This window comes from Sinocyclocheilus anshuiensis, unplaced genomic scaffold (assembly GCF_001515605.1).
Source record: "Sinocyclocheilus anshuiensis isolate Anshui unplaced genomic scaffold, SAMN03320099.WGS_v1.1 scaffold407, whole genome shotgun sequence".
In the NCBI taxonomy this organism is placed as follows: Eukaryota; Metazoa; Chordata; class Actinopteri; order Cypriniformes; family Cyprinidae; genus Sinocyclocheilus; species Sinocyclocheilus anshuiensis.
The window spans coordinates 1,572,307-1,600,132 of record NW_015552593.1 but is presented as its reverse complement, the minus strand read 5'-3'; the positions used below and the strand labels follow the sequence as shown (position 1 = coordinate 1,600,132).

The following is a 27,826-nucleotide window of genomic DNA, read 5'->3' as shown; positions in this document are numbered from 1 at the left end:
ACAGCGAAGCTCTGATTCGGGTATTTGAACTCTTGATATCTGGCAACCGCACACATGAAAGCTCGCATAGAGGAGTGTACAGCAGTCTGCAACAACATTTTGTCTCCTTTTTGACGAAAATAAAAAGTTTCAATAAAAAAAAATTGTTTGAATGCATTTTAGTCTCGTCTTATTTCGTCAACGAAATTGCGTGTTGATATAGTCTTAGTTTTTGTTTATCTACCTTATTGTCATCTCGTCTTAGTCATGGGAAAAAAGTTCGTCAACGAACATTTTTCGTCATAGTTTTCGTTAACGAAATTAACACTAGAATGCAGCACACAAACAAGTGGTCTTTGATTTGATGACTTGTTTTGAAGGGCAGGATAGTCTTTGTGAAGGGATGTGAAAATAGAAGCTTCTCAGTGTAGGCTGACGGTGCAGTTTAACGCTATGAGGTTAATTGATGTGTCTCTCCCTGTGAGATTTCCTCACCTCAGAATACTGCTGGAGAAAGAGACGTGCATGACCTGACATGCCGAGTGCTCATCAGCTAAAGCACCCAACATAAATGCACAATTTACACCTACAACAGGCATCAACCATCATTCAGTCTGAGAGCAGTGATGTAGCAGCTTCAATGTTATTTGATTTGATTTTTGTTTTGTTTTGTTTTGCACAATATAACAGGCATCAACCATTAGTCAGTTTAAGATCAGTGATGCTTTAGCAGTGATTGTCACAAACGAGCACTAAAGGAGCAGCATCTCACATTTTACAGTTAATGCAGTGAATACTTGAATATTTAATGTCGAGCTACTCTGAAATGGTTTCTTTTTTATAAAGTTATAAAATTTGAAGCCCAAAAGGATTTTTATTTTATATTTCTCAAGGAGAGCTGTTATGTTGACCATATGTTGTGTTCATAATCAACTTGTCATACAGTTTGTTATGAAACAGCACTGATTCAGTATATTAATCACAATTAAGGTGTGTGTGTGTGTGTGTGTGTGTGTGTGTGTGTGTTTTTCATCATTGCTCTTGCTGAGTCGTTTGTCTTAGAGGCAGTAAAGCCACCTGATGTTTTGTACGCAGCAGGTGTGTGAAGCACTGCATTATTATGCCTGATTATCCCACTGATTCAAAGCTATTGAGCAGCAGTTTAAATCAGACTTATTATTTAAAAGCTTGGTTTATTAGTTCAGTCTGCACCTGTGCACTGAGCGGCAGGCCTAAACAGCACTACTGACTTTCACATTTTCTGCATTTTTACAGAATATATTTTAAGACCCTGTACTATCCAATACTATTTTATTTTTACTTTAGTATATAGCTAGCCTAAAAGTTCAAATTAAAAATAAATTAGTGTATGTATAACAGCTAACAAAATAAACTGTTAGTAGATATATTAGTTTGTCTCTTCCAGGATGAGAGTGCCAGTCAGACTTATTATTTAAAATATTTGTAACATTTTCTGCTTTTTTTTACAGAATCTATTTTAAAGCCCGTTAAAATTAAAAATGTTTTAAATATTTTATTTTTAGCCATTTTTAAGCTTTTTTGGTCATCCATATGCTAGTGTAAATATGCTAAAAGTAAACAAAATAAGCTTATATATATACACATTAAAATGTACAGACTTTTCTTTCAGGAAATTTAATTTAATTTTAATTTTTATTTTATGCTGGAGTAATTCTAAAAGTTGACCATTTTTTTGTAGATATACATTAAAATGTACAATCTTTCTCTTCCAGGAAAATGAACCAAAAATACTGCTGACTCATCTTGTCCACGGAGTTGTATTCTAAATTTTCATGGTTTATGTGTTCCGTATTTCTGTTGAAACAAGTACAGGAACCAAAATTGCAGATCTACTCATTTCATGCGGCCTGTAAACATGGTCAAATGTTACTGCTGTATTCTTTTTGGTAGTAGAAAAATCAGATTAGCCAAATTGTTAGCCTGGTGCATGACTCTGGTGCTTGTGTCTGTTTGTCTCTGAGCAGTAATGAAAGAGAAGGCATTCCTGCAAACCTGCTGCAGCTGATGGACGTGTGTGTGGAGATTCCTCAGCACGGTGTCCCTCAATGTGCACGTCAGTGCCGCCCTGCTGGTGTGGGAATATACACGCCAGCATTTAGGACAGAACACTGGCTCGTAAAACTGCCGAACAGTTTTCTGTGTTTTAGCAGAAAATATCTGTCAGTATTTGGGACATTTGCATTGCACACCACTTTTTCTAAGGAAAAGGCGTGTTTACGCAAATCAAGTAAGTCATAAGAGGCATTTTGCTTGACAAGACTTCCCAAATTTGATTAGAAAGATGGAAAACCGCAGCATTCGTGTTTAAATATGACTTCCAGATAGACTCTGTCCATACTACCATCTGTTGTTCCTTTTTCTCTCCTTCGAGTTTTTATTTTTTTACTCTGTATTACATTTAAAAGTGATGTTTGATGAATTTATATATTATCTTATATTTTAATATTGCTTTGAATTTAGGTTAAATAAAGAGTTTCCAAAACATTTCTATCTCAGAATGAGTGCCTTGTTAATATTTAATTCGTATTTACATAAATCATATTTGTTCCCACACATTTATTATGGAAAAATGCAGTGCAAAAGTGAGTTAATTACATCCATAACTATTGTAAACCCTTGCGAAACTAACTGTCTGTGTAAATAGACTATTTAAATGAACCAGATATTCATCTGGTTTGTTTTCTCTTGCTGTGTAATTGGCAAGTCAAGCGTTTGATTTTCCATGTTGTCATCGCTGTAGATAAACCGCTGGTTGATGGAGGGACCCTGGAGATACTAAACTGCACTGTCAGGTGCTCACACGGCAGATGAAGAACCAGAGAGCAGTGAGAAGCAAACTGTCTGCTTTGTGTGTAGATGAGTTGTTTTGATTGAGTATTGTAATATATTCTCAGGCATTTTTCATTATGATGGAAGATTTGTTTATTTAAAACTGTAAATGACCAGGTTGTTTGTGCACATGAGATCAGGTTCCCTCTTCAGAGAGTTTCCATTTCAGATTGAATGTTTTTAAATGGAGTCCTCTGCTCAGGAGTGGTTTGATTCAGATGAGGCTGAGTTTCAGATGCGGACGGCGGTGAGGAACTCGACGGTTTTGTGGCCTCGGGCGCGTCTGGTGCTGGAGACTCTGATGGTGCTGATGAGTCTGGGCGCAGTGACGGGTGAGCAGTACTCTACTCAACAAGACAATTCATTAATGTCTGTGAATGTTAGTCGTCATGTGAACAGGAGAAAGTTTTGCATTTGATTTCTAACAATATCTGAGGAATTAATAGGGTATAAGTAAGTTCAGATGATTTGTTAATTTCTATTAGTTGTAACACGGAAAAGGGAATATTTAAAAAGAATACATGTTGTGAATATTGTTTTCGTTGATAATTAAAATAATGCTAACAAAATCCATAGCCCTTATAGAATGTGACAATTTTGATGAGAAACAACACAAACATTAGTAAGTGTTAGCAAACAATTTGATGAATTTTGTCATGTTTTGTGGCGTTATGTGGTTAAACATTCCACTTTATTAGATTACAAAAATTACAGAAATTAGTATGATAATTTTAGAATTTGAAAGGATTACAAAAAAATATTTTCTTAATTTGGTTTCCCAGTAAAAAAAAAAAAATTCTAAACATCCGTGAAATAATTTTAAACACTTAAAATACGTTTCTGTGAAAGAAAACTAAGATATTAAGCCTTGTTTTCAGAGAATATCTTGAACTAAGATTATTTTTCATGAAATTTCTTGTTTTGTGCAGGAAAATGTAATGTGGTAGATGTAGAGGTTTATGTTTGTTTATATAGAGCTCATTATTTATTGCATAACAGGAATCATTGATTATATAGTAGGATAGATAATTGGTTAATGTCCAAGCGTGATTGATGATGAGTGTTAATTAATGAACTACTAATATTTTTATATAAAATGTTACCAACAGTAATTCTATAGCATTTATGAAAAAAAGAAATAAAAAACATAAATCAAAACATACTTTGCTATGAATTTCAGAACTGAGAACACTTTACTCAGTCCAAAAAATGATTATAATATAATATAATATAATCACATAATCTATCAAAAATATTTATTATTTTATAAACTGCATATAAAACTTTATTTATCATTTTATTGTGCTTTTGTTCTTTCTTGTCAGGAAACATTTTGGTTATTGTGATTGTTGCAGCCACCAAAACCTTCCACACTGTGACCTCCATCCTCATCATCAATCTGGCCATTAGTGATTTCTTAGTGGGAATAGGAGTAATGCCATTTGTGGCCGTTTCTATTATGAACAACAGATGGGTCAACTGCAATGTAAGTAGGAAATTCTTTACATTTCACATTTATTTACATAGTGCTTTATACAGTACAGAAGGTTTCAAAGCAGAATCAGGGTTAGTAAACAGGAAAATCAGTGTTAATGCTGTAAAATCACTCAATTATGAAACAAGTTCAGTTCAGCTATAAGCTGCTCTACAGAAAGCAATAGTGTCAATGTTGATTTAGTTCAGTTCAATTTCAGTTTTAGTGTTTCAAAGTTAGTGTCTAGCTCAATAATAAAAAATAATGTTCAGAACAAACATTATTTTTCATCTTATTGTGTCAATAAAGTTAAATTGATAATATTACTGAATGTTAAATTTCTTTTAAACATCATCAAACATGAATACCTTAAAGGGGAAGTGTGTAATTTCCCAAGTCCTAGCACCACCAAACAGAATCACAAAAGTAATCACTGTTTCCAAACAAGTCCCCCCCACTATTTGCCATTGGTCGACCAAACCATTTGTCCCACCCCCAAACTTGTGCCATTGGCAAAAATTCCTGGACTAAACTGATGTTGAAACAAACATAACCATGGTTTCGACAGAACCACAGTTTACTTTAGCATTAAAAATGACATGCATCACCTTTAAGTCATAAAATCACATTTTATTAGTGTTTTTGAACATTTTGTACTCTCTCTTGTTCTTTCAGGATCTATGTCTGTATGTCGGCTACACATCTTCAGTATACTGCACAGCATCAGTCTTAACACTTGCTGCTATCGCCCTGGACCGTTATTTCTCCATTGTGGACTGTCTGCGGTACGATTCCCGCTGCACAATTTGGAGAACAGGTTTGGCAGTGCTATGGATCTGGCTGCAAGCTATGGTGACCAGCTGTCCTCCTCTCTTGGGCTGGAGCAACATTAGTTTCGTGGCTCCCATGTACAGTTGTGCAGTGAACTGGGCCAACAGCCCAAGCTACACCATCATAATGGCCTCATTAACATTTCTTCTACCAGCTATAGTCATCCTGTTCTGCTATGTGAAGATTGTCCGTGTGGCACGGTACCACGCTAGGAGGATTCACAGTCTGGAAGAACATCTCCAACGTAACAGGACCCCATCTGTCTTGAATCTCCAACACTCATTCATGGACTCCTTCACACCATCCAAGCTGGTGTATCATGTGAGTGGGAAGTTTGTGATGGATCAATTGGATGTTCCTGGTGAAATTTCTCCAGATGCACCATCTGAGATATCTTCCAAGTCAGCTGGTGGACGTCTGCACTCATTCTTGGCTCAAATCCATAGCAGTAGCCCGCAGAATCCCAACCAAACTCAACATCATGGAGTCTTGAGGTTGTTCTTGGTCATCGCCGCTTTCTTCTTGTGCTGGACGCCCTATATAAGTGTAGCTCTGGTGCAGGCCACCGAAACTGCCCTGTCCCGACCCAGCAGCCTCGTTCCCCCATCAGCAGTCACTTTGTCCTATTGGCTGGTGCTGTTCAATTCTGATATCAACCCGTTGTTGTATGCGCTCCTCAGCAAGCGTTTCCAAGTTGCCTTCCAGAGTTTGAGATGGAAGATCCAGGCCAGGTTGGGGAGCATTGTGGGACAAGGAGGAGGAGCTGAGAGGTCTACAGTTGGAGGTGGAGGCGAGAGTGACCCCACTAACGGAACGACCCACAGCTCCACAGCGCACTCCAGAAACGACGGGGAACCGGCGTACCCTTCTGTCTTCACTCTCAGCTCTCAGTTACCCAACAGCTTCAAGGAGCAGCTGAATAATGTTCTTCCTGTGGCCACTTCTTCTCGTCCTGTTTGTCATAAATGTGGTGGACAAGGTTCTAGGATGGTGGACCACCTGCAGGTTCCCTCCAAACAGCATGAGCGGAACAGACTTCCTTACTCTGCTGCTACTAAAAAGAAACAAGCCACGTTCTTTTATGGACAGATCACAGTAAGAGTAGAACATGATATTTGCTGAGTTTATCACAGCTCAGCAAGTTATTTTAAATCGTAATAGTATTTTACAATATTGCTGTTTTTAATGCATTTTTAACCAAATAAATGCAGCCTTGGTATAAGATACATATTTTAAAAAGGCATTTAAAAATCTTAATTATTTCAAACGTTTGACCAGTAATGTATATATAATATGTATTTTATATAAATGTTTTTAAAACTTCTGTTTATATTGATTTTAGATGTTATATATAGTCTATATACTATTATATGGATAATTTTATTTACATTTGAAGCAAATATTTTCAGAATTATTTTTGCTTATGTGTTTCAGAGGGGTTTTAAAGCAGAATAAGTGAAGGTCATATTTTTTGTTAAAGCACTTACATGAATTATTCAGTAAAACCTGTTTTTATTTGAGCTTTTAACTTCCTTTTAATCTTTCTTTTTTTTTTAGGTGGTCCTCCTTTCTGTGTGGATGAACTTGAGGTTATGCTTTGCTGACATGATTTCTGTTGGTTGTGGCTTCTTGTCTTGATTACTTGGTTTTACCCAAGTCAACAAATTAAATCATTTGATAAAACTTCTCTTATAAATCTCTTTTCATCAAGGTTTTTAAACTGATCTTTGTCTTCTCTGATGCATCTAATTCTAGGTAGTATTATAGAAAATGACTAAATATTGAATGATTTTATCAACATGATTGGCTTGTCTCAACAAATTTTGACGATGTTTATTCCATTTCCTAAAACATTTCACAAATTCCATTGAACCCATTCAAATGGTCTCTGTGAAATGAATCATGTTCAAACAAACCATAGTCTGCAGGACTCTAAGCCTGCTGACATTTTAAACAGGAGAAAATGTAAAGTTTGACATGGTACATGTGAAAACAGACAAAGCAGATCTGTTAAATGGATGTTTTCATTTATTTTTGTCGTAATTTTCCTCAAATGTGATCAGAATGCATTTCGGTGTAAAAATCATTCCTTACAAAGGTTTACAATAATATCTAGCAATAATTCCAGAGGAATACAATATTATATTTATTGTCACTGTAACAATGACAATGGGAGACAGTGCTGATGAGATCCTATTGCAAATCAAAGAAAAGGCAGTGAAACCGTCATCTAGCATTTACTGGCATTTTCTGCATGCGTTTTCCTGTAGAACTAATTCCCTTCCAATGGAACAGTCTGTAAGATTAAAAAATGCAATGCAGTGTTCAAGAAAAGCAACCGAGTCTTATGAAGTGCAGGATGTGTTTTGTGTATGTAAAGGCAGCGTTTCAGTTCCAGTCACCACCTTTTGCGGAGCACATAGTGTGGGTGCACTTTTCAGAAATGGTCATACATTCACAGGATACACATGGCACCCTTTACGTTAACACGACTCGCAGAAGATTGCCTTTTCGGTTTGCCAATACTGCCCCTGAAGTGTCCTCACAGTGGTTAGCATGTGACTCAGAAAAATGTGATGGAAACCAAGTATAGCTTCAGTATAAACAGTCTGGATGCTGTCGTTAACCCACATATATCTTTGTTCACAGTTTAGGAGATGAAATCCCTCTAGACCTCAGATGCACTTTGTATGAGGCCAGCTGGACGTCTGCACTCCTCCGGCATCCCAGCCAACCTCAGCACCAATGTATCCTGGGGCTATTCCTGGATCACCTTTCCTCCAAAACATCTTCAGTCACAGTTTGGGAGGGGAAATCCCTCAGATGCACCTGTTGCAAGGTAGAACTTTGTTGTACGAGAAGACGGCACAAGTTGCAGTTCTTACGGTCTATATTAATGTTTGGCACATTCTAATGGACACTGGCAGTGATTCGTGCCAGTGAAAGTCATAATGTGAGCTTTAAAGTGACAGACGCGTTTCTCTGAGCTCCGAAGGGAAGTTAAACAATCTCAAGACCAGCAGGGACTCTTTATTGTGGAGATATTTGTTATGTGGGTCTCTTGAGCAGAGGTCTCAAACTCAAACTACCTAATTTTCCATTTGGGCCACTTTACAACAAATACAAATGTTTTATGACCTTACACTTTAACTACATACAGTTAGTGAGGCATGGATACATCTTTCCTTCATACCTAGCATGGTGCTCATGTTTAGTGGAGTAATGATGCTTGAAATTGCATTACTGCAACTGCAATTTTCTCCTTGCACAGGCAGGTAGCACATTGGAAATAACACATCCTGGCATTGACGTATTAATCAGACATTTTTTCAATATAAAATGACTAAAATAGATAGCAATCAGTCTACATATATGATATAAAAAATATTTGATATATATATACTGCATATCAGATGGGCAAAATAAAATAAAAAGGTCGAAGTAGCTATAGTGCATCAAAAATAGAAACTTACATCTATTGTTTGTAATAAGAGCCATCTAGTTTTATATAGATGCATGTAACCCAAACTTTTCTGTTCATTTACATTCAAGTTTTAGGCTTGTAAAACCCATGTGGAGAATAAGAAATATACATAATTAAATTACAATATATAATATACATTAAATTACAATAAGATATAAAATAAAGTTGAAATATTATTAAATGTAATACATATTAATTTATCAAAGTTTTAATTTGAAAAAAAAAAAAACAATGAATGTAAAAAAATTTAAGTCTATAAACTGATTTATGGGCTGCATTTAAAGATAAACTATTAACCCAAGCCTGTATGTTGGTAGTTTGAGACCCCCGCTCTTGAGTTTCAAATAAAGACCCCAGTCATTGTTCAAATCCACTTACAGTTGGGAGAACTGCAAAACATGATTTGCTTTCAGAAAGCTTCTGTTGTAATATGCATGATGGTAAATTATGGCCTATGGAGCCTCGTTGGCTGAGAAATATTATGGAATGAATGCTATTGCATCGTCCAGTCACTGGAAAAGGTAAATGCGTGTCAGTGGGAAAATGTGGACATGGAGGTCCTGGCCCGTCGGGTCCAGTTGAGTCCTGAGCTGGTTGCAGTCTCAGCCGGCTCAACAGGTTGTTCCCGCTTTCTGAGTTTGGTGCTGAGCTCAATCAAACACTGATCCCAGTCCTCTGGTAACAGCAGCATCAGGAAGCCCAGACAGATGATGAACACAGCGATGAGTCGCACTGTATTGAAGTGGATATCACAGGTGTACAGGTCCACCACTGCAACGTGAACCAAACACACATTTAGAGCCAATTTCATCCAGCACAAATGCTCTAGATGAAGTTACAATGACTGTCCACTTTCAACTGGCTCAAAAACAGGTTTCCAAAAGTTAAAACCTTTTTTTAATTTTCTCATTATTTAAAATGATTTTTAACAGTAACACAACACTTTTTAACAGTAACACAAACCATACAGTATAATGAGCTATGAGTGTAATATAATGACAAATATGATAATGTATGCTTTTGGCGAACTATCCCTTTAAATCAGTCAGTAGCATTTCTGATTACTGATCATATACTTCTGTGAACTAGTTTGCTTTTAAAATGTATTATTTTTTTTACTTTGAACAAAATGAACTCACTTGCATTGACTGGGACACTCAGCACAATGCCAAGTGAAATCAGTGTAGGGTATGTAATGGCAATGCCAAAATTCACCAGAATATTGAACGCTGTAAAAGAAAAAAATGCACAGTAAATGTCAAATACAATTGTGTGCATATTATATGTATAATACACCTTTTTTCTGTCAGTATTTTATCTACCAAGTAAGAGTCCAGCTACTCCACACAGGTAGGCCCAGGGAAGATCAGCTATGGATGTGAAGTACTCAACATGTGTGAAGTACAGTATGACTGGCACAAAACTCATAAAGACAAAGTTTGCAGCACCTACAATGGTCAGAAACAGAGCCGCCTCTCCAAACTTGGCGCTGCCCAAGACGAGCTTGAAAAGCACCTGAGGAATAAAAACAAGACCAGGTCAGATTCTTTTTCTTCCTCTGTGAATTGGTTCATTTAATTAATTAATTTCAGTATGCTAATTCATATGGAATCATCACAGTATGCATATTTTACTTGTTCTGTTTTGTAGCAAAATACATATTTGGTTAAATACTGCTCATTTAGTGTTAGTTTTATTAGTTATATATGACTTTATGTAACTACATTAGCAAACTACAGATTCAAAGCAACTTCCCCAACATTGGCCAGAGTAAATATAGAAAAGAACATGGTTTTATCTTTCAAACGTCAGAAGATGTGGGTATAACATGGCTGGTTTCTAGCTCATGATACGTTGGAAATGTTAGCCAACTGATGAGCTAAAACTGATCTTTCTGTCCAGTTCCCTTATTGATCTGTCCTTTTCAGATGACCGCAGGAGTTGAAAGTACATCGCAAATCAATCAAGACTAATAGATTAGTGAGGTCATTTTAATTACAGAAAACAAGGCACTCCCAGGACACCTCACTCCATGACTATGTAAAGAGATGCAGTTATTGATAAGTATAGTTTCAATGACACAAAACCGAATGACATGACTGAACTGAAAAGCATCTGATGAATAACGAAAGGGTCATGACTGTTGAAGCAGGGTTACCTTATAGAGGGCAGAGGCAGATGCAGAGGCCACTACAAGCGTTATGCCGATAACAGAGTGACTGTGAAAGCCATCAGCGTAGGTCAGCATCACGATTCCAGCGATGGCCAGAATGGCAGCCACAATCTAAAGGTCATTGCATTCACAATGTGTTATGTCAAACAGCACAGATATGGCATGTAGAGAGAGAGAGAAAGAGGCTTTGAGACGTTTTAAATATAACAGGGTTAGTACAAAACACGATTTTAAACAAATTGTGGATCAAGGGCAAAATGATCTAGACAATAATTTCTCATGTTTTAGGGAAATTGTTTTAGAATGTGATCAATACAGCCACTTAATTAGATTAATTCGATTATGAATACTTTTCTATCAGAGCAGATCATGTCCTTCAGAGAATATTGATGATTGAAGTAAAAAGAGATTGATTACCAACCTCTTTCATTGTTCATCTTTCTTGTTATTTCTCTTTTCATACACACATAATGAGAATTCAAGGAGAATGACTCTGGCATTATATATGATGAAACAGGCCTGCTTGATAGAGTGTGTGTGTGTGTGTGTGTGTGTGTGTGTGTGTGTGTGCGTGTTTCTAGAGTGTAGCTGAATTGAGTGCAGTACAGAAACATTATGAGGGTGTCAGAAAGACTGATTACTCCCACACAACGTCTCTCCTGAACAGCTTTCCTCTTACTCTCTTTTCCTGCTCTGCCTTTTGTTTTGGCCCAAATCACTCTGTTCTTTCTCCTCTGTTTGCAGGATTGTGGTTTTGCATTCTCATGAATGTTGCTATATTCATATTACTGTACCATCATCTTACCAGGAAAACAGAGAAATACACGCGTGAATATCATGAAACCTGAAACATCTCCAGGGCATATTTCAACATAAAAATCACAAGTAAGAAATAGTTTTTTATATAAATATGGAAAACCATAACTCAAAGAAAGAAGTGAATATGTTGAGCTGGAGGTAATTTTTAGTTTATGTTGGGCTAGCAGCACCTTACACATCTGAACTGTATCATGAACAACACTCTCATTAAATCACGTGAGCTAATGGTCTCTGTCATCTTATCATGTCCTCTAGATGAAAACCCACTTAACTTCTACTGCGCCATGGACGTCCAAACACCCTGACTCACCAAAATCTGTCCAGCACTGCAGTGCCCGTGTGTGTGTGTGTGTGTGTGTTTGTGAGAAAGAGAAACGGGAACACACAGAGACAAAGAAAATGTTACACAGCACTTTGGTTCCTTTGAGATGAGAAAAAAATGGGAACAGGAAGTAGGAGAAAGGAGGAACACAAAGGAAGAAGACAGTTAAAGGTGATTGTAAAAGCAAATTATTGTACTGTGATGGCACTGCTGACTCGTGGGATTATACAGCAGAAGACATCCAGAGAGAACAACACCCTATCTATCTATCTATCTATCTATCTATCATTAAACTCTTTTAGCAACACTTCGGTGATTAATCATTATGAAAAAAGTATGTCAAATCAATATCTAGAGTTTTATTCATCTATCCAACAATCCATCCATCCACTCACTCACCCTGACGCCCATGAAGCGATCCCGCAGTACGATCCAGGACAAGAGAAAGACGAAGGCCTTGTTACAGCAGAAGAGGGCCGATACATCGGTGCTGTTGATCTTTCTCAGAGCCTGAAGGTATAGGTAGTTTGTCAAAATCCACAGCAGGCCGAAAGGGGCCACTTTAGTGAGGAACACCTTTGCCGTCAGTCCATCATCCCCGAAGAACCGACAGCACTCTCTGAAATACCACAGAGACAAAAAAATAATTAATTGTCCTCTGCACATAATGCACATTCGATCTGCCTTGTGTACATTAGGCTACAATTCAAAACTATAGGGTCAGTACATTTTCAAAAGGGAAATTAACACTTTTATTCAGCAAGGATAAATTAAATTCATAAAAAGTGACAGTTGTAGAGCCCTTTTCAACCTTAAAGTGTTTTTCTAAATTGAGATTTTCTCATTTCTACATTCATATATAAAATGTGGAATATGGATTCATATTTTGGAATCGCTACTGACACTAATTATGGAAAGTGTGTCCTTTATTTTCTTTGAAACTCATATTTATTTTATATTTACAAAGGTTTTAATACTGAAGTGCAGTTTAAAATAAACAGAAAATGTCTGCAGCAGCGCTGTTTTATCATACTAGATACATTTGAAAGTTCTGTTATAATGCTACTCTGTGCAGTCGTCACCGGTCTATTAAAACGCACAACATATTAAAGCGTCTTTGGTGTTTCCATGTTTTTTACAAAACAAAACCGTAAATCGAGGGGTTATGACGTCATTGGCAGGCGACACAATGACACTATGGACACGGTCCGTGTCACTAGTTAAAATTGCTTATTTCTCTGGATTTAAACATTCTTCGAAACATTTGGGATAATGTAAGTACACAAGTCAGTAAAATATATAACACTGTTCTAGTGGTTTTTGGATATTTTAATAACAAAAATCTTACATACAGTGCCTTACATACAGTGACTTTCTTACAGAAAAGTGGCGACGCTTTCGCTTTGGGTGCAGTCAGTCCTTGGGATCTGAGACTTTAGTGACGTAACATTTGGCCAAGTATGGTGACCCATACTCGGAATTAGTGCTCTCGGTGCCTTGCTCAAGGGCACCTCAGTCGTGGTATTGAAGGTAGGAGAGAGCGCTGTACATTCACTCCCCCCCACCTACAGTCCCTGCCGGTACGAGACTCGAACCCACAACCTTTGGGTTACGAGTCCGACTCTAACCATTAGGCCACGACTTTTACTCATTCATAGTTGGATGTTTAGTACGAGAAACTTTAAAAAGAAGAGATTTCTGACTGTGAGTAAAGAAAGTGAACAGCTGTTGCGAAAAAGGAACTGAGTAAGGAAAAGACTGAGTTTGTAAAGGAAACTTAAATTTGCGAGTTGAGTGAACTCAAAGTGAGCGCGTGCAAGCTGGCGTGAGAAGATGACGCAATGGGTGGCTTGTGGACTGTGCTCCTGACAATAGGAGTTTTTTCTTCGCTGTTACATCTGTCTTTGGAATCTGTGAGTATTCAATAAGGTTTCACATTAATATAAGCTCAAAAAACGCACTTAAGTAGACTGAAATCCCAGTTTGGTAATCTTTTAATGTGATTTGAACTGCATTCATTTTTTGAACTGAAGTGTTTGGGTTACAACTGTGGAGATTTGATTGATTGGTTGTTGTGTTAAATTGTTGATTTGCTTGAATTGATTCATTTCGAAAGAAGAAAAGAAACAAAAGGCATCAACGAGTTTAATCAATTCAATTCTTGTGGTTTTCCTGAAAAGAAAAGATCTGCAGCTTGGCATGTATATGTGGATTTAAATTGGGATTGTAGTCGCATGTTGAGAATCGCAGTATTGTCACTTCCTGATTTTAAATATAAAACACTAAACACTAAAAGTGTAATCTGAGATCTGGGGTTTTGTATCTAATAAATACCGCTTACTTGGTTGGTGATTCATTTTACAAACTAAATTAAACTTGGGATGTGGCTGGCACCATTTATTTGGAATTTCCCCTAGATGTGTTTATACATCTGAGCCATAACATTGGTGAGAGGGCTACACAGTAAATACATTTCCATAAAAAATATTAAGCAGTTTCTAACATTGATAATAATAAGAAAAGTTTATGAGCACAATGTCAGTGTATTAGAATGATTTCTGCGGATCATGTGACACTGAAGACTGGAGTAATGGCTGCTGTCATTCAGCGTTGCATTACAAAAATAAATTACATTTAAAAATACAAACAGAAAAGTGCTGTTTTAAATTGTAATATTTTACAATATTATTGTTTTTATTGCATTTTTTGGTCATTTATTTGCAGCTCTAATAAGAAACCTTTGAGTGGTAGTGTATTACAAAAAAAATTTCTCCTGATTTTAAATATAAAACACTAAACACTAAAAGTGTAATCTGAGATCTGGGGTTTTGTATCTAATAAATACCGCTTACTTGGTTGGTGATTCATTTTACAAACTAAATTAAACTTGGGATGTGGCTGGCACCATTTATTTGGAATTTCCCCTAGATGTGTTTATACATCTGAGCCATAACATTGGTGAGAGGGCTACACAGTAAATACATTTCCATAAAAAATATTAAGCAGTTTCTAACATTGATAATAATAAGAAAAGTTTATGAGCACAATGTCAGTGTATTAGAATGATTTCTGCGGATCATGTGACACTGAAGACTGGAGTAATGGCTGCTGTCATTCAGCGTTGCATTACAAAAATAAATTACATTTAAAAATACAAACAGAAAAGTGCTGTTTTAAATTGTAATATTTTACAATATTATTGTTTTTATTGCAGTTTTTGGTCATTTATTTGCAGCTCTAATAAGAAACCTTTGAGTGGTAGTGTATAACAAAAAAAATTTCAATAAATGCTTCTTCGTACTTGGCTATTTGGATGTCAGGCTCAAAATGAGTACATATTATTTTACCGCACTTTCAAACCTTTTCTCTGTCACACAAAACACCCAACAGACAGACCATTTGAAATTTTTTTTTTTTAAACTTTGTTCCCTCAATGAAAATGTTCAGTCTTGAGTAGGCTATGACGTGATCTGATGAAAAATACAAACAGTGCTTGTTTCTACTTTCCAGTCCATCTCTGGCCATTACACTCAGAGCTGTCCTCAGTTCACCTCCATGTGGTGATACTGAACTGTAAATACAACTAAGAGTAAAAAGTAAAATAAAGAAATTACTCAAGCTTTCTTTTCAATTGCTTGAACTGTGTCCTTATGTGACACATTGTATCTTGAAGATACCATGTCTGTTAGCCTTTAAGCCATCGATAAGTGAAAATAAACCATTCCTCAAATCTCAAAGAACTTGTGGTGTCAGATGGCATTTTCCCACCCGTCAGTTTCTGTGCTTGACATATATGACTGTCCGAACACATCAGTTCAATGCTATTTTGCAATCTTCAGTGTCTTGGAGTTACAAGTAACTGCAGTGCTTCCAGGTAAAATCGGAGCAAAGCAAGAAATGAAGCATGGTCTCCATCTATATGCCGCTTAAACAGGCAATTGGACTAAACCATTTCATTCAGGAAAGAGGGTCCTTAATTCTTTTTACTAGTTTCAGTGATTTAATTGCCAATTAGTTAATTATGGTTACTTTTGCGTTTTTATGTAAACATTGTGAGTATTATCTGGCAATTTGTCCTTGTTCAAGTGTCATTACTAAATGAAATTATTTAATTTGTACTAGGGCTGTGCGATATTGAAAAAAAAATGCGATATTCGATATGCGATAGGATATTGCTTAAAGTGTGAAAAATCTATTTAAATTATAGATCGTCAAGACGGGTACTATTGACATAATTCTGTGTGTATGTATGTGTCTGTTCAAACATGAGGAGATGCGAAAGACGAATCAACTCGGTGTTCGCGCGCTGTCTGAAACGCGTCTCTGTGTGTGTGTGTGCGCGAGATGCGGCTTGTTAAGTTGCAGAAAACAACTCTTTGCCGTCTCATCTTGTGGTCTGACTCAGACCACAAGACGAGACGGCAAAGAGTTGTTTTCTGCAACTTATTGCACTTAAACTCTTTTTAACGTCAAGCAATTCTCTGCTATATGCGTCGAACTAAAACTTTGACCTTTTGCAACGTTTTGATTTAAGTAGCCTATTATTAAAATGATTCAGATATCGCATGCCCTTGCGATATGCATATCGCGATATTTACATTTGCGATATTTCGATATTTTCGATATATCGTGCAGCCCTAATTTGTACCTTTATTTTGTGTTTTTGGTAGAGTCGGGTTTTACATTTCACTTCTGGTTATCTTACATTTCACTATATATAAGTATGTGACAAATAAAATGCTATGTTTACTTATTGTTCCTCAGGGGTATGAATGATAATTTAAAGCTATAGTTTAATTTTCAGGAGTTGCTTATTTCCTCAAGATTGTAAATTAGCATTTTCTTACAGCCCCCCCCCCCCTTTTTCTTGAACTTGAAGAATCTTGACAAATCAATCAAATCAAAATATCACTTCTTGTCTCCATTAGATTCAGCAACTTTATCAGTCTGTCATGTCATCTTACTGATTTTAGTTATCAACACAAAACGATGTTGATCAAGTAAAATGCCTTTTTTTAAATCACATTTGCATTAATATTATGCAGTCAGAGGTCCATTTACTTCATAGTTTACTACATGTCATGGTTGGCTGACAATCACTTTTTAAGGTCAGCATATTGGCTGATACCCACAGAAAGAGAGCGAGATTATGGGTACAGCAGGACCTTTACTGCCTTTTCACTGAAAATGTTGAATGGGTCTCTGGGCTACATGTCAACAAAATCATCCGCTTCTACTATTTTTAATAACATTAGGCTTTGGATGAATTGAGTTGGCTAAACTGCATCATAATGCGTAACTATAAATAAAGGCACTTCATGTAACCAAAAATCTCTTTCTGCCTTTTTATTTTCTCCATTTTTGCGCAGCCTTTGTACTCCACAGCTGGTGTTTACTTTTTAAATCCTGTACTGCAGTGCTGCTAATATTGTTTTCTCCTGTATGATAAATTGCTTGGGCTTTTCCACATTTTCCACAAAAGTATTTGTTAAGTGATTAAATAAAAAGAAGCACTTCCCCAGAATCTACTGTTTTACTTCCCAACACTCTTTAACTTTGGTCTTCCTAGACAGAGCAGAAAGATATTTTTCATCAACGACTCAGTTTAAATAAGCAATGAGCCTGCTTAGTATTCAGCACATAGAAGATTAAAGGAGAAACCCGGAAAGGACAAACTGTCCGTGCATTAGAGCATGGAATTTCCTCAGTGTCCCCCTCAAGAGAAAGGGGTTTCACTAAAGAGATTCATCAGATGTCTGTGATGCTCACACAAAACGGTTGCATATTTCAGCTGTACTACATTTTAATCTTTCGCTCTGCTCCAGAACCTAATAAGCTGCGTATTCTTCACCAAGAAGGCAATCCCAGAGTGCACTGCTGGATAATCACAATCTCACGGGACCAGATTCTTACCTAAACCTCTGTTTTGGTGTCTGTCTCTCAGGACTCTTGCACAGATGGCCGATGTAATACAGAGGAAAGAAGAGGCAGTTCCATGTGGTGGCGAACCATGTGAGAGTGAACGGTGCGTCGTACTGCTTGAAGGTCAGCTTGGCCAGCTGAGTGGAGCCTGCCCATGACGAGCACACGCACATCACCATGGCCACGCCCCATATTGCTTTTCGCACTTGGACGGCTGTCACTCGCACACAGCAGTTTAATCTCTGCCTCCCCGGCCCTGCCTCTGCCCCTGCTCCGCCCACCGTCGCCTGTCCATCGGCAGTGCCCACGATGTTCTCCCTCGGCCGGTCCTCCCCTACAAGCAAACAAAATGACATCAGTTGCCGATTTATGAGCTGTTTTATTTGCATTACTTGCATTTTATTTGAATCAAATCACTCGACACTGTAAAAATACTCCCCTTAACTTCCGTAAAACAGCAGATTGCACTATTACAGATGTACAGTGAAAGTTTTCAGTGATGCAGTACAAATTTGGATGCAGTATTTACAACTGCAGTTATTCTTGTTGTAAATATCATATTTTCACATTTTTGGCTCTCATTATGCTTTTCAATTGGGTCATCTTAATTAATTTTTTTATTTTTATTATTTTTGCATGTGACAGTTTAATCTTAGAACTTCAAAAGATGGAGAGACCAAAAAAGTGTGGATTTTATTTGTATATATTTATTTTATATACATATTTGCATTAAATTAGGCTATATATATATATATATATATATATATAATAAAATCTGCACTACTGTTCAGAAGTCGATAACATTTTTAAAAGGTTTTTTAAAGAAGTCTATTATTTGATGATTTATTTGATCAAAAATTCAGTAAAACCATAATATTGTGAAATATAATTACAATAAAAATATTTTCTATTTTAATAAGTAATTTATTCCTGTGATTGCAAAGCTGAATTTTCAGCATTATTACTTTGGTCTTCAGTGACACATGGTCCTTTAGAAATCATTCTAAGCAGTTCTAAGTTGCACTGCTTAACATTTTTATGGAAACTGATACTTTTTTTCAGGATTCTTTGATGAACAGAAAATTTGAAATAACAGCATTTATTTGAAATAAAATTACCTTTGTAGCATAATACATTTCTTTACTGTCAATATTGATCAATTTAAAGCATCTTTCTGAATAAAATTCCTGTCTTTAAAAGCATTTTCTTGTTCCAGAATTACATGTATTTCTGTCGTTTGAAAATTCCCTGAAATGGAATCATGTATAGATGTCTAATCCATTGACTTCCAAACAATGCCTCTCACCAGCGTTCCCTGAAACATCCAAGAGGAAATCAATAGCACGGTTTACTCATTCAGCACAGTAAATCTTTTAAAGTGTCTGGGAAATACTTGAAAACCAAGAATATTTTATAATACAGAAACTCTGAATGGAATCTGTCTGCAGTCTCTCAAGAACTGCAGTGCTATTGTTCAGATCAGATAAGCACATCTTAAGCCCACCATCCATTCATAAATGCTCTTAATGGCTCTTAATAGCCCTTCATCTATTCACACGCAGGATAAACGAGTGGAGTAATTACCCTGCCTGCGTCTGGTGGAGGATTCGATCTGTTTATCCATAAAGAGAACAAAGTGGATCCTTAGCACTGAAGCATCTGAGTACTCTAATAACATTTATTTTTTATTTTTGCAAGGCTATTCACAAGCAGTGTTGGGTAAGTTACTCTAAAAAAGTTACTAGTTACTAATTACATCTTCAACAGTGTAATTAGATTACTGTACAAATTACTCTCTCCAAAAAGTATTTAATTACTTATTACTAATTACTTTCTAAATCCTATATCAATCTCAACAAGTTAATGATACAAGGATAGACATGAAACGGTTCTTTTAATTCTTTCAAATAAATAATAGATAACTACATAAATTATTCACTTTAGATTAGGGTCCAATTCTCACTATTAACTATTAACTGATTTTTTGCCTCAATATACTCCTAATTACTGCTTAGTAAAGTAGTTAAGTTTAAGAATTGGGTAGGGTTACGGATATAAAATAAGGTCTTACAGAATAAGACATTAATGTGTGCTTTTTAAGTAATAATAAACAGCCAACATCCCAGTAATATTCATGCTAATAACCAACTAGTTAATAGTGAGAATTGGACACTTAAGTGTTACCAATATTCTTATTAACTCACCAAAGTATTAAAAGTGAGAAGGGTACTTAAAAAGCATGCATTTTAAGGTTATACTTTAAATTTAGATGTTAAATCCACTATTGTATTGTATATAAATGTTCTACAGCCTATGAACAGTATTAAGTTCAATTACATAAGAAGTATCTGTAATTAAATTACAGAGAAAAAAGAGTAATCCCTTACTTTACTTTTTCAAGGGAGAAGTAATTAAATTACAGTAACTAATTACTTAGTAACAAGTTACACCCAACACTGTTCACAAGAAAGTAAACACTCAAATATATACTGACAATAGCATACTAAGATTCTGGTATGACCTACTGCATTAATACTGTATCCCAAGTTAATATTGTTGAAAGAAGTATCTTATGTTCACCAAGGCATTTGATCAACAATGATAATATTCTAAAATATTATTACAATTTAAAATAACAATTTTCTATTTGAATGTATTTTGAAGTATAATTTATTCATGTGATTGCAAAGCTGAATTTTCAGCAACCATTACTCCAGTCTTCAGTGTCACATGATCCTTCAGAAATCATTCTAATATGCTGATTTGCTGCTCAAAAACCATTTCTTACTATTATCAATGTTGAAAACAGTGATGCTTAATATTTTTGTGTAAATCATGATACTTTTTAAAAAGCTTAAAAGAAATGAATTTCTATCATGACAACTCTCGGAGAGTTTGGCATGGTCATGACTCCTGTCCATGACAATGTTAATGAGTTTGGTCTTGGCAGAATAGATCTGCTACGCTGTGGCTGCTGCTGCTGCTGCGGCAGAGCAAGTACTGAGACTACTGCCAATACATCCACAACATGCTGCTGTAAGCATGTAAGAAATACTGCTGCTGCCCACAGGCTATAGCATATATGAAATTTCCCCCATATATAGCATATGAATCACCCCGTAGCAGATCTATATAGGTGGAGCTAGGGAAGGTGGAGGGTTTCTGAAACGTGCTGCAACTGCTACAGTATGCACTAGCCAAGTATTTGAATGTCGAGTAGCAAGCTCATTGGCTGCAGATACAAAAAGACCCAATCAGCTGCGCCGTGTGATGTCATTACATCAGATTGAGGTAGACCTATTGGACTGCGCCACCTAGAGTTTCATGACAGAACTTTGGATTTATTTGAAATAGAAATCTTTCCAAACACCCGTTTTCATTGCATATTATATAATATCTACTATTAATATATTGGTGTCTTAACAGTAAATAATTCTACTTTTCTAGGCTTTTACAGACACATGGCATAGCTGAAAGCAGGTACCATTTCAAACAGGAGCTTGATCATCGGGTATTCATGCACATGCCTAATAATATCACAAACTAGCCTGAATCCTAATCTTTCTAGCAAGTGATCCAAAGTGAAAGATGATTTTCTCTTGAGACCCTCAACAGCCTAGAGACATTTCACACAGACAGATCCTGAGTGAAGACTGTAAGACAGCACCTATCACAATAATAAATCTATCAATATCTACTATTAATATATTGGTGTCTTAACAGTAAATAATTCTACTTTTCTAGGCTTTTACAGACACATGGCATAGCTGAAAGCAGGTACCATTTCAAACAGGAGCTTGATCATCGGGTATTCATGCACATGCCTAATAATATCACAAACTAGCCTGAATCCTAATCTTTCTAGCAAGTGATCCAAAGTGAAAGATGATTTTCTCTTGAGACCCTCAACAGCCTAGAGACATTTCACACAGACAGATCCTGAGTGAAGACTGTAAGACAGCACCTATCACAATAATAAATCTATCATTAAACAACATTGTATACAGCATAAACTAGTGTTTAAGGTGATCCTCATTTCTTCTAAAAAGTATTTTAGGTAGTTTTAAGTGATCAAAATAATGATTTCTCCTGAAGTACAGAAGATGTATTAGGATCCATATCCCAAACTCTAAGAGACTCTTTGAACCAACTCAATAATTTGCTGGTGTTACGTAAGATTCTTTGTTTCTGCAGAGAGCCCTGATTATATTTCTAGAGTTCATCAGTCCACTCAAGCAAACTTGTAGCCTTCATGTACAACATCCAAAGCTCAACACTAACAGTTTGTTCATCAATAGATCTGTTTCTGTTGACAGAAGTTACAGTTTCCATACAGAAGGAATCAAATAACCTGCAGTTCAATAACACCACCCATATGAGGTTGTATGTGTAAACCGACACTATAGTGTACACTATTCGGAGGCTGTTGTCATATCATACACCACAGTAAATGTACAGTTTTCTTCCTCCCAAAGATAGTTCTTTTTTGCTCAACCATTTGGGTTTAATACCAAATAAGCAATAATATATCATTTTATTTTTTAAATTAGAATAGCAAACTTTAATTTTTTTTGTAAGAGCACTGAATCTTTATGGGAAACCCAAAGAGCCAAAACTTCCATGAGGAGTATTTTCCATGTCAGACTATTCAAGGGATTCAATCTCAAACCTCTTTTAAGTGACCCATGAAATGCAAACCGTTCAAAGGTGTGTGCATGGTTGTGTGAAGCTGCCCTTGAATACAAAATCTAGCTGTCACTGCACTCTGCCAGCACTGTATATGTTTCCAAACCTACGCACCGTTTCCCTGTCCCCTCATAATGAACTGCCACTACCACTGGGTATTTAACATGTGGGTAATTATCTGAAAGCAGTGAACGTATGTAGTAACCATGGAGACTGATAATCAGTATAATGTGGATAGAAATCTCTGGAGACACATGCTCACAAATATGTACCGTACTCGATACACAAGCTCAGCAGAAATCATAAAGAAATTTGCTCTGTGGAAAAGTGAAATAAAAGATAAATAAATAAATACCAATATAAATAATAATAATAATTATTATTAGTCTAAGAAATTTGCAACGTGGAAGAGAAAATAAATTAAAATAAATAAATGCACAATGTAAATACAGTAATAATAATAATTATTTTTATTATTTATAATAATACATTTACAATGTGGAAAAGAGAGAGAGAGAAATAAATACACAATGTAAACTCTAAAATAAAAATACTCAATAATAAAAAAGTATTATTATATTAGTATAAGAATTACACAAGTATACATATTATTATTATTATTATTATTATTATTATTAATGTTAAAAGTCTCTGTTTTGCACCAGCAGAGGGTGTAATGCATACCACACTCTGAAAACCACTGGTTTAGGGGATCCAAGTTCAACTCGGGTGAAACTGATCTCAGTGTCACCTTCAGATTCTGACCCTATAAACCTTTTTCTTATGTTGCTGACCACTGTTCCAGACATTGGCCATCTAGCAAGATCATCAAACTCTGGCAAGCAGGACCAATCAACTCCTACACCAAAGAAGACCAAGCAAAGCACTTTTCAGCCAAGAGCAGCCTTTTCAACCAAAACCAGATCTACATTCATTAACTCTGCCATCAACACACCATTAAAACAATGCTGCATGTGATTCGCCTGCAACAAAGAGATGCTTACATGACTCTTTTATCATATTATCATCAATGAAGTGTTCTCCACCAGAGAAAACTGCCATGCAGTTTCTGCAAGAATATTCTGTGTAATTAACAGTAAGAGAAGGTCCTTGACTTCAGAAGAACGTCTTCAGCAGGACTGATGGAGTCTGAATCAGAATGTCACTTAGTGCTAATGACTAAGTCTTTGAACTTCATAGCAATTTAAAATGATTAACAGGTTCTTACGGAAACCTTCGGATTTAATTTCTAAAAGACTAAGTTGAGTGAATGGCCATTTACATTTTTTACCATCAGAATGAGATCATCCAGCGGACTGCAAGAAGGTACTGGGAGGCCAGTGAAATTTCTTTTTGAAAAACTTTTACAAATACAATAGAATTATTACATTTATTTAATTTTATTTAACTTATTGATTTTTATTGTCTTTATAATGTCACTTAATATTTTTCTCAAATGGACCTTAAAAAAATCTTTAGATCTTTATCCTTTAAATGCTGGTTCTTCACAAAGAATCACCAATTTTGGGGGGTCCCTGGTATCAAAAAGTTTGAAAACTCAATTCCTATTGGACTCTATAGAGTCCCTAATTCGAAACTAGCATCGCCATTTGTTTCTTTATGCCTGAACACTTCTGAAGAGGTTATTTTGAAGGCATCATAGCTTCAAGTAACAGTTCTTCTTTTTGACAGGGAAGATTAAAATCTGTCTGCGCCAGAGGCTTGATGCTGAACCAGGCCAGTGAGTGTTTCTCACAAAAAGCTTTTCAAAATGAATCGACGTGTCAAGTGGAGCTCAGACAAAGTGCATCGGCAATGAGGGCAGCGATCAGAGCTCAAAGTCTCAAAATGCCACGAATTCAGCCTCAAAGACGTGACAGATTTTAATCAGAACCTCTGCGACCCAGACTCAGCAAAAACTGTGACACAGTGAGCATCAGGGAATGCCATTTGGTAGGTGCTGGTATAATGAGCACACAATCTAACCCATAAGCAATGGAAAAATATTAAGATTTAATGAGTTATCTTTCACTCTATTTCCTGCGTTAGCCAAAATATGCCTTCAGCTCACAATGGCAAGTCTTAAAAATGCTGTATGATCTGTGATACGTCCCATAAAGATCCTTTAACATCTAATTAACCTTTTCATTGTCAAGTGTTTTTTTTTTTTTTAGTGGAAGTGGAAAAAAGTTAATTAGACAATTAAAATGTTCTCCATGCTAAGAAAGAAATAGTTCTGTTCACTTGAAAGGTTATTCGGGGAGCCAAGCATGGTTCTTCTATGGCACCATTGCGAAAATCCTCTTTTGGAACCTAAAAAAATAAAATAAATAAAAAATAAACATTTACTCAAATGAAATATTTTAAAAACCTTAAATTGTATTTTAACTAGTTGCCAAATTTAGTTTAAGGTGATGTTCTAAAACTGAAACTGAAAAAAATTATAAAATTTATGGAAGCCTGTTTCTGGGAATTAAGGAATTAAAAAATTAAAAAGGTAGTTGTGACCTTTTATCTCACAATTTAGACTTTTTTTCCTCACAATTTTGAGTTTATATCTCGCAATTCAGTTTTTTGTTTCCACCATAAAAAAGGTAATTGCGACGACTTTCTTCTTGCAAACGCAACTCAGACGTTTCTTCTCAGAACTGTGAGTTAACATCTAAAGGTTATATCTCACAATTCAGCATTTATCTCTCAGAATTGCAAGAAAAAAAGTCAGAATTGTGAGATATAAGCTCAGAATTCTGACTTTCTTGAAATTCTGAGTTTACCTATACAGTGATTACATATACTGTCGTGAAAAGCCGATTGGTTCTAACTCTGATATAATCACATCATTATTCACATCAGCAGCCATCATTCCATCAGCAGCCAGTCATCATCTTGCTGTTCAACTTTTAAATACTTGGCTAGTGCTTGCTGTATAAGTTGCAGTGTGTTTCAGAAACCTTCCACCTTCCCCAGCTCCACCTGTATAGATCTGTTGCGGGGTAAATCTTGCAATTGTTGTTTTTTTCCCACCATGAAATAAAAGGTAATTGCAACTTTTTTTTTTCTTACAGCTCCAACTTTTTTTCTTGCAGTTGTTCATATCTCACAGTTAAAGATGATCTTCTCAGAATATTAAAGTTTAAATCTCGCAATTCTTCATCTATATCTTGCAATTCTTTGTTTCAACAAGCTTCCATAAAAACTATAGACATGTTAAACAAAATACTAATTAAAAAAAAAAATGAAACTTTTAACTAAAATAAAAATGGAACATATTAAAATAAATACTAATTATTAACAAACTACAGTGATACTCAAATAACCCTGCAGCCTTCTTGTGGAAGTCATTAGGTCTAAAGATTGCTTGGTACAGCTGTATGACTGGCACAAAATATGAGCCAGGATGCACAGAACAGATGCACAGGATTACCCTTAATGATTCCCTATTCTAACATGATAATGTGCCCATGTGCACTGCTAAACTCAATGTGAAGAAGTAATTGTTAAAATGGTGTCATTTTGAAATCATGTATGCCTCATAAATGTCTCTAACTTGCACAAAAACCCAGAGCCTTATTCCTTGCCCACTTCTACCTCTTTTTGATTGCATCTGTGAGCTCTATACGTAGCCTTTGGTAGCTTTCTTTCCTCCTATGTTTGTCTCTGCAGTGCAGATCTCTTTTGCTGATAACTGCCAGTTCTTTGTAGTGCCAACTCTGCACTGAGCTCAAGCAGCATGAAAGAGCACAGTCTCCTCTCTCACACACGCGCTACGGAGCAGGTCCATGTTATTTTGTAATGGCATCATGAGCGTGTCTGGGACATCGGTGCATGACTTCAAACAGTTAGAGATGAAATATGAATGTGTTGCCATCTGGGTGACGGTGGTACAGCTCTGCAGTGCAGCATGCCATGGATTCGGAACAGCTCGGTTTTTAGAGGATTTCCCTAGATGCGTAAAGTGTCTTTGAAGAAATATACCATGTTACATGCAAGTTAAGCTCTGTTGAAAGAATTGGAGGCATGCTGTCGATTACTACAGAAATACTGACTCTGGCTGATATATATGGAATTTTTACAATATACAGTATTTGCAATGATTTTCTTGGGGATATCAAACTGAGCAACATTGAATATTTTAATGGGCTTTTTATTTTGCGTTGACTCGATAATTGGTTTGATTTGTTTCCATTAATCAGTTCAGTGAATCGGTTTAAAACTGATTCAGTGATTCGTTTGTTTAACTCAAAAATTGACTAATGAATGCTGATGTGATGGTTCCTCACTACTAACACTAATTCAGAGCAAATAGGCCACATTTGTACTGAATATTGTCAAATGGCTGAAAAATATAGAGATATTTGTTCTTCAGCTATTTCATATAAAAGTACACTACTGTTCAATAGTTTGGTGTTGTGTTGGTAAATTATATATTTTTTTGCAATATTACTTTTTCATATGATTATTTTACTGTATTTTGTTTAAATAAATACAACCTTGGTAAGCTTAAGAGACTTATTTAAAATAACTAACTAAATCAATCAATCAATCAATCAATCAATCAATCTTACCAACCACAAACATCTGAATGGTATAGTGTATATATATTTTTCAGAATCAACAGTATGTCACATTAACCTGCATTTAACAAAATATACTTTCTTTAATTTTCAAATTATTTTTTAATCATTAGTTAGTCTCTCCAACCCCTATATACAGCAAGACATGGCTTAAAGATACACTTACTTAAACACGCTGTTACAGTATGTCCAAACATTCTGATCACGGTCAGACCATATCTCTCTGTATGCAGATATTTCAGTTCATTTTGATATTTACTTGGCAAATTGATTTTGAGCATGTGGATTGGCTGGCAAATACACACAGTACTGACAAGATGTGTGTGTGTGTGTGTGTGTGTGTGTGTGTGTGTGTGTCAGAAGAAGTCTATGAAAACAAGTGGCCTGTGTAGACTGTGTGTGTGTGTTGGTGCAGCAGGTCAGTGAACCCTGTAGTGTCCAGCTAGAAGAACAGATGCCTGGGATGTCACACTCTGTTGTGTCCCTGCTCACAGAAGCATATAAGCATAGCCCTGCCAGTTGCCCACTGTTTGTGTGTGTGTGTGTGTGTGTGTGTGTGTGTGTGTGTGTGTGTATGACTGTGTCAGTAGACAGTAGTGTGAATTTTTGATTCACTGAATCTCTTCTGTTTATCAAAAAGACTCGTTTACTGATTCGTTCAGTGACTCTTTCTGTACATTACATCATTATC

The 27,826-nt window shown here is 36.1% G+C and overlaps 2 protein-coding genes and 1 pseudogene across 4 annotated transcripts in view; 2 read left to right on the top strand and 1 right to left on the bottom strand.

Annotated features, from left to right (window-relative positions):
• The window catches only part of LOC107665559 (probable methyltransferase TARBP1), an 18,138-nt pseudogene extending 15,998 nt beyond the window's left edge, over window positions 1-2,140 (top strand).
• Window positions 2,141-2,769: 629 nt separating this feature from the next.
• LOC107665602 (5-hydroxytryptamine receptor 1D) lies at window positions 2,770-6,342 on the top strand. Of its 2 annotated transcripts, XM_016456539.1 has the most exons (4): window positions 2,770-2,869; window positions 3,086-3,182; window positions 4,176-4,336; window positions 5,000-6,342. In XM_016456539.1, exons 2-4 carry the CDS (start codon window positions 3,086-3,088, stop codon window positions 6,275-6,277), a joined length of 1,536 nt encoding a protein of 511 aa, XP_016312025.1. In that variant the 5' UTR covers window positions 2,770-2,869; the 3' UTR covers window positions 6,278-6,342. The 2 variants fall into 2 exon arrangements, with proteins under 2 accessions (XP_016312025.1, XP_016312023.1); XM_016456537.1 differs by lacking the exon at window positions 2,770-2,869 and having other exon boundaries at window positions 3,035-3,182.
• A 2,571-nt stretch (window positions 6,343-8,913) lies between these two features.
• The window catches only part of LOC107665565 (putative thiamine transporter SLC35F3), a 56,544-nt gene continuing 37,631 nt past the window's right edge, over window positions 8,914-27,826 (bottom strand). For both annotated transcript variants that reach the window (XM_016456486.1, XM_016456487.1), the window contains 6 exons: window positions 17,867-18,209; window positions 12,353-12,572; window positions 10,798-10,923; window positions 9,962-10,154; window positions 9,779-9,868; window positions 8,914-9,410 (listed from right to left, as the gene is read on the bottom strand). In XM_016456486.1, the coding sequence (XP_016311972.1) occupies window positions 9,172-9,410; window positions 9,779-9,868; window positions 9,962-10,154; window positions 10,798-10,923; window positions 12,353-12,572; window positions 17,867-18,209 (1,211 nt within the window). In that variant the 3' untranslated portion in view covers window positions 8,914-9,171. The remainder of the gene's footprint in view (window positions 9,411-9,778; window positions 9,869-9,961; window positions 10,155-10,797; window positions 10,924-12,352; window positions 12,573-17,866; window positions 18,210-27,826) is intronic.

Excerpts from the sequence above, each read along its gene's own strand:
- LOC107665602 (XM_016456537.1), top strand. The coding sequence starts at position 3,035 with ATGGAGTCCTCTGCTCAGGAGTGGTTTGATTCAGATGAGGCTGAGTTT. Across the intron at positions 3,183-4,175 it reads GAGTCTGGGCGCAGTGACGG|GAAACATTTTGGTTATTGTG; the intron begins GTGAGCAGTACT and ends CTTTCTTGTCAG. Across the intron at positions 4,337-4,999 it reads ACAGATGGGTCAACTGCAAT|GATCTATGTCTGTATGTCGG; the intron begins GTAAGTAGGAAA and ends TTGTTCTTTCAG.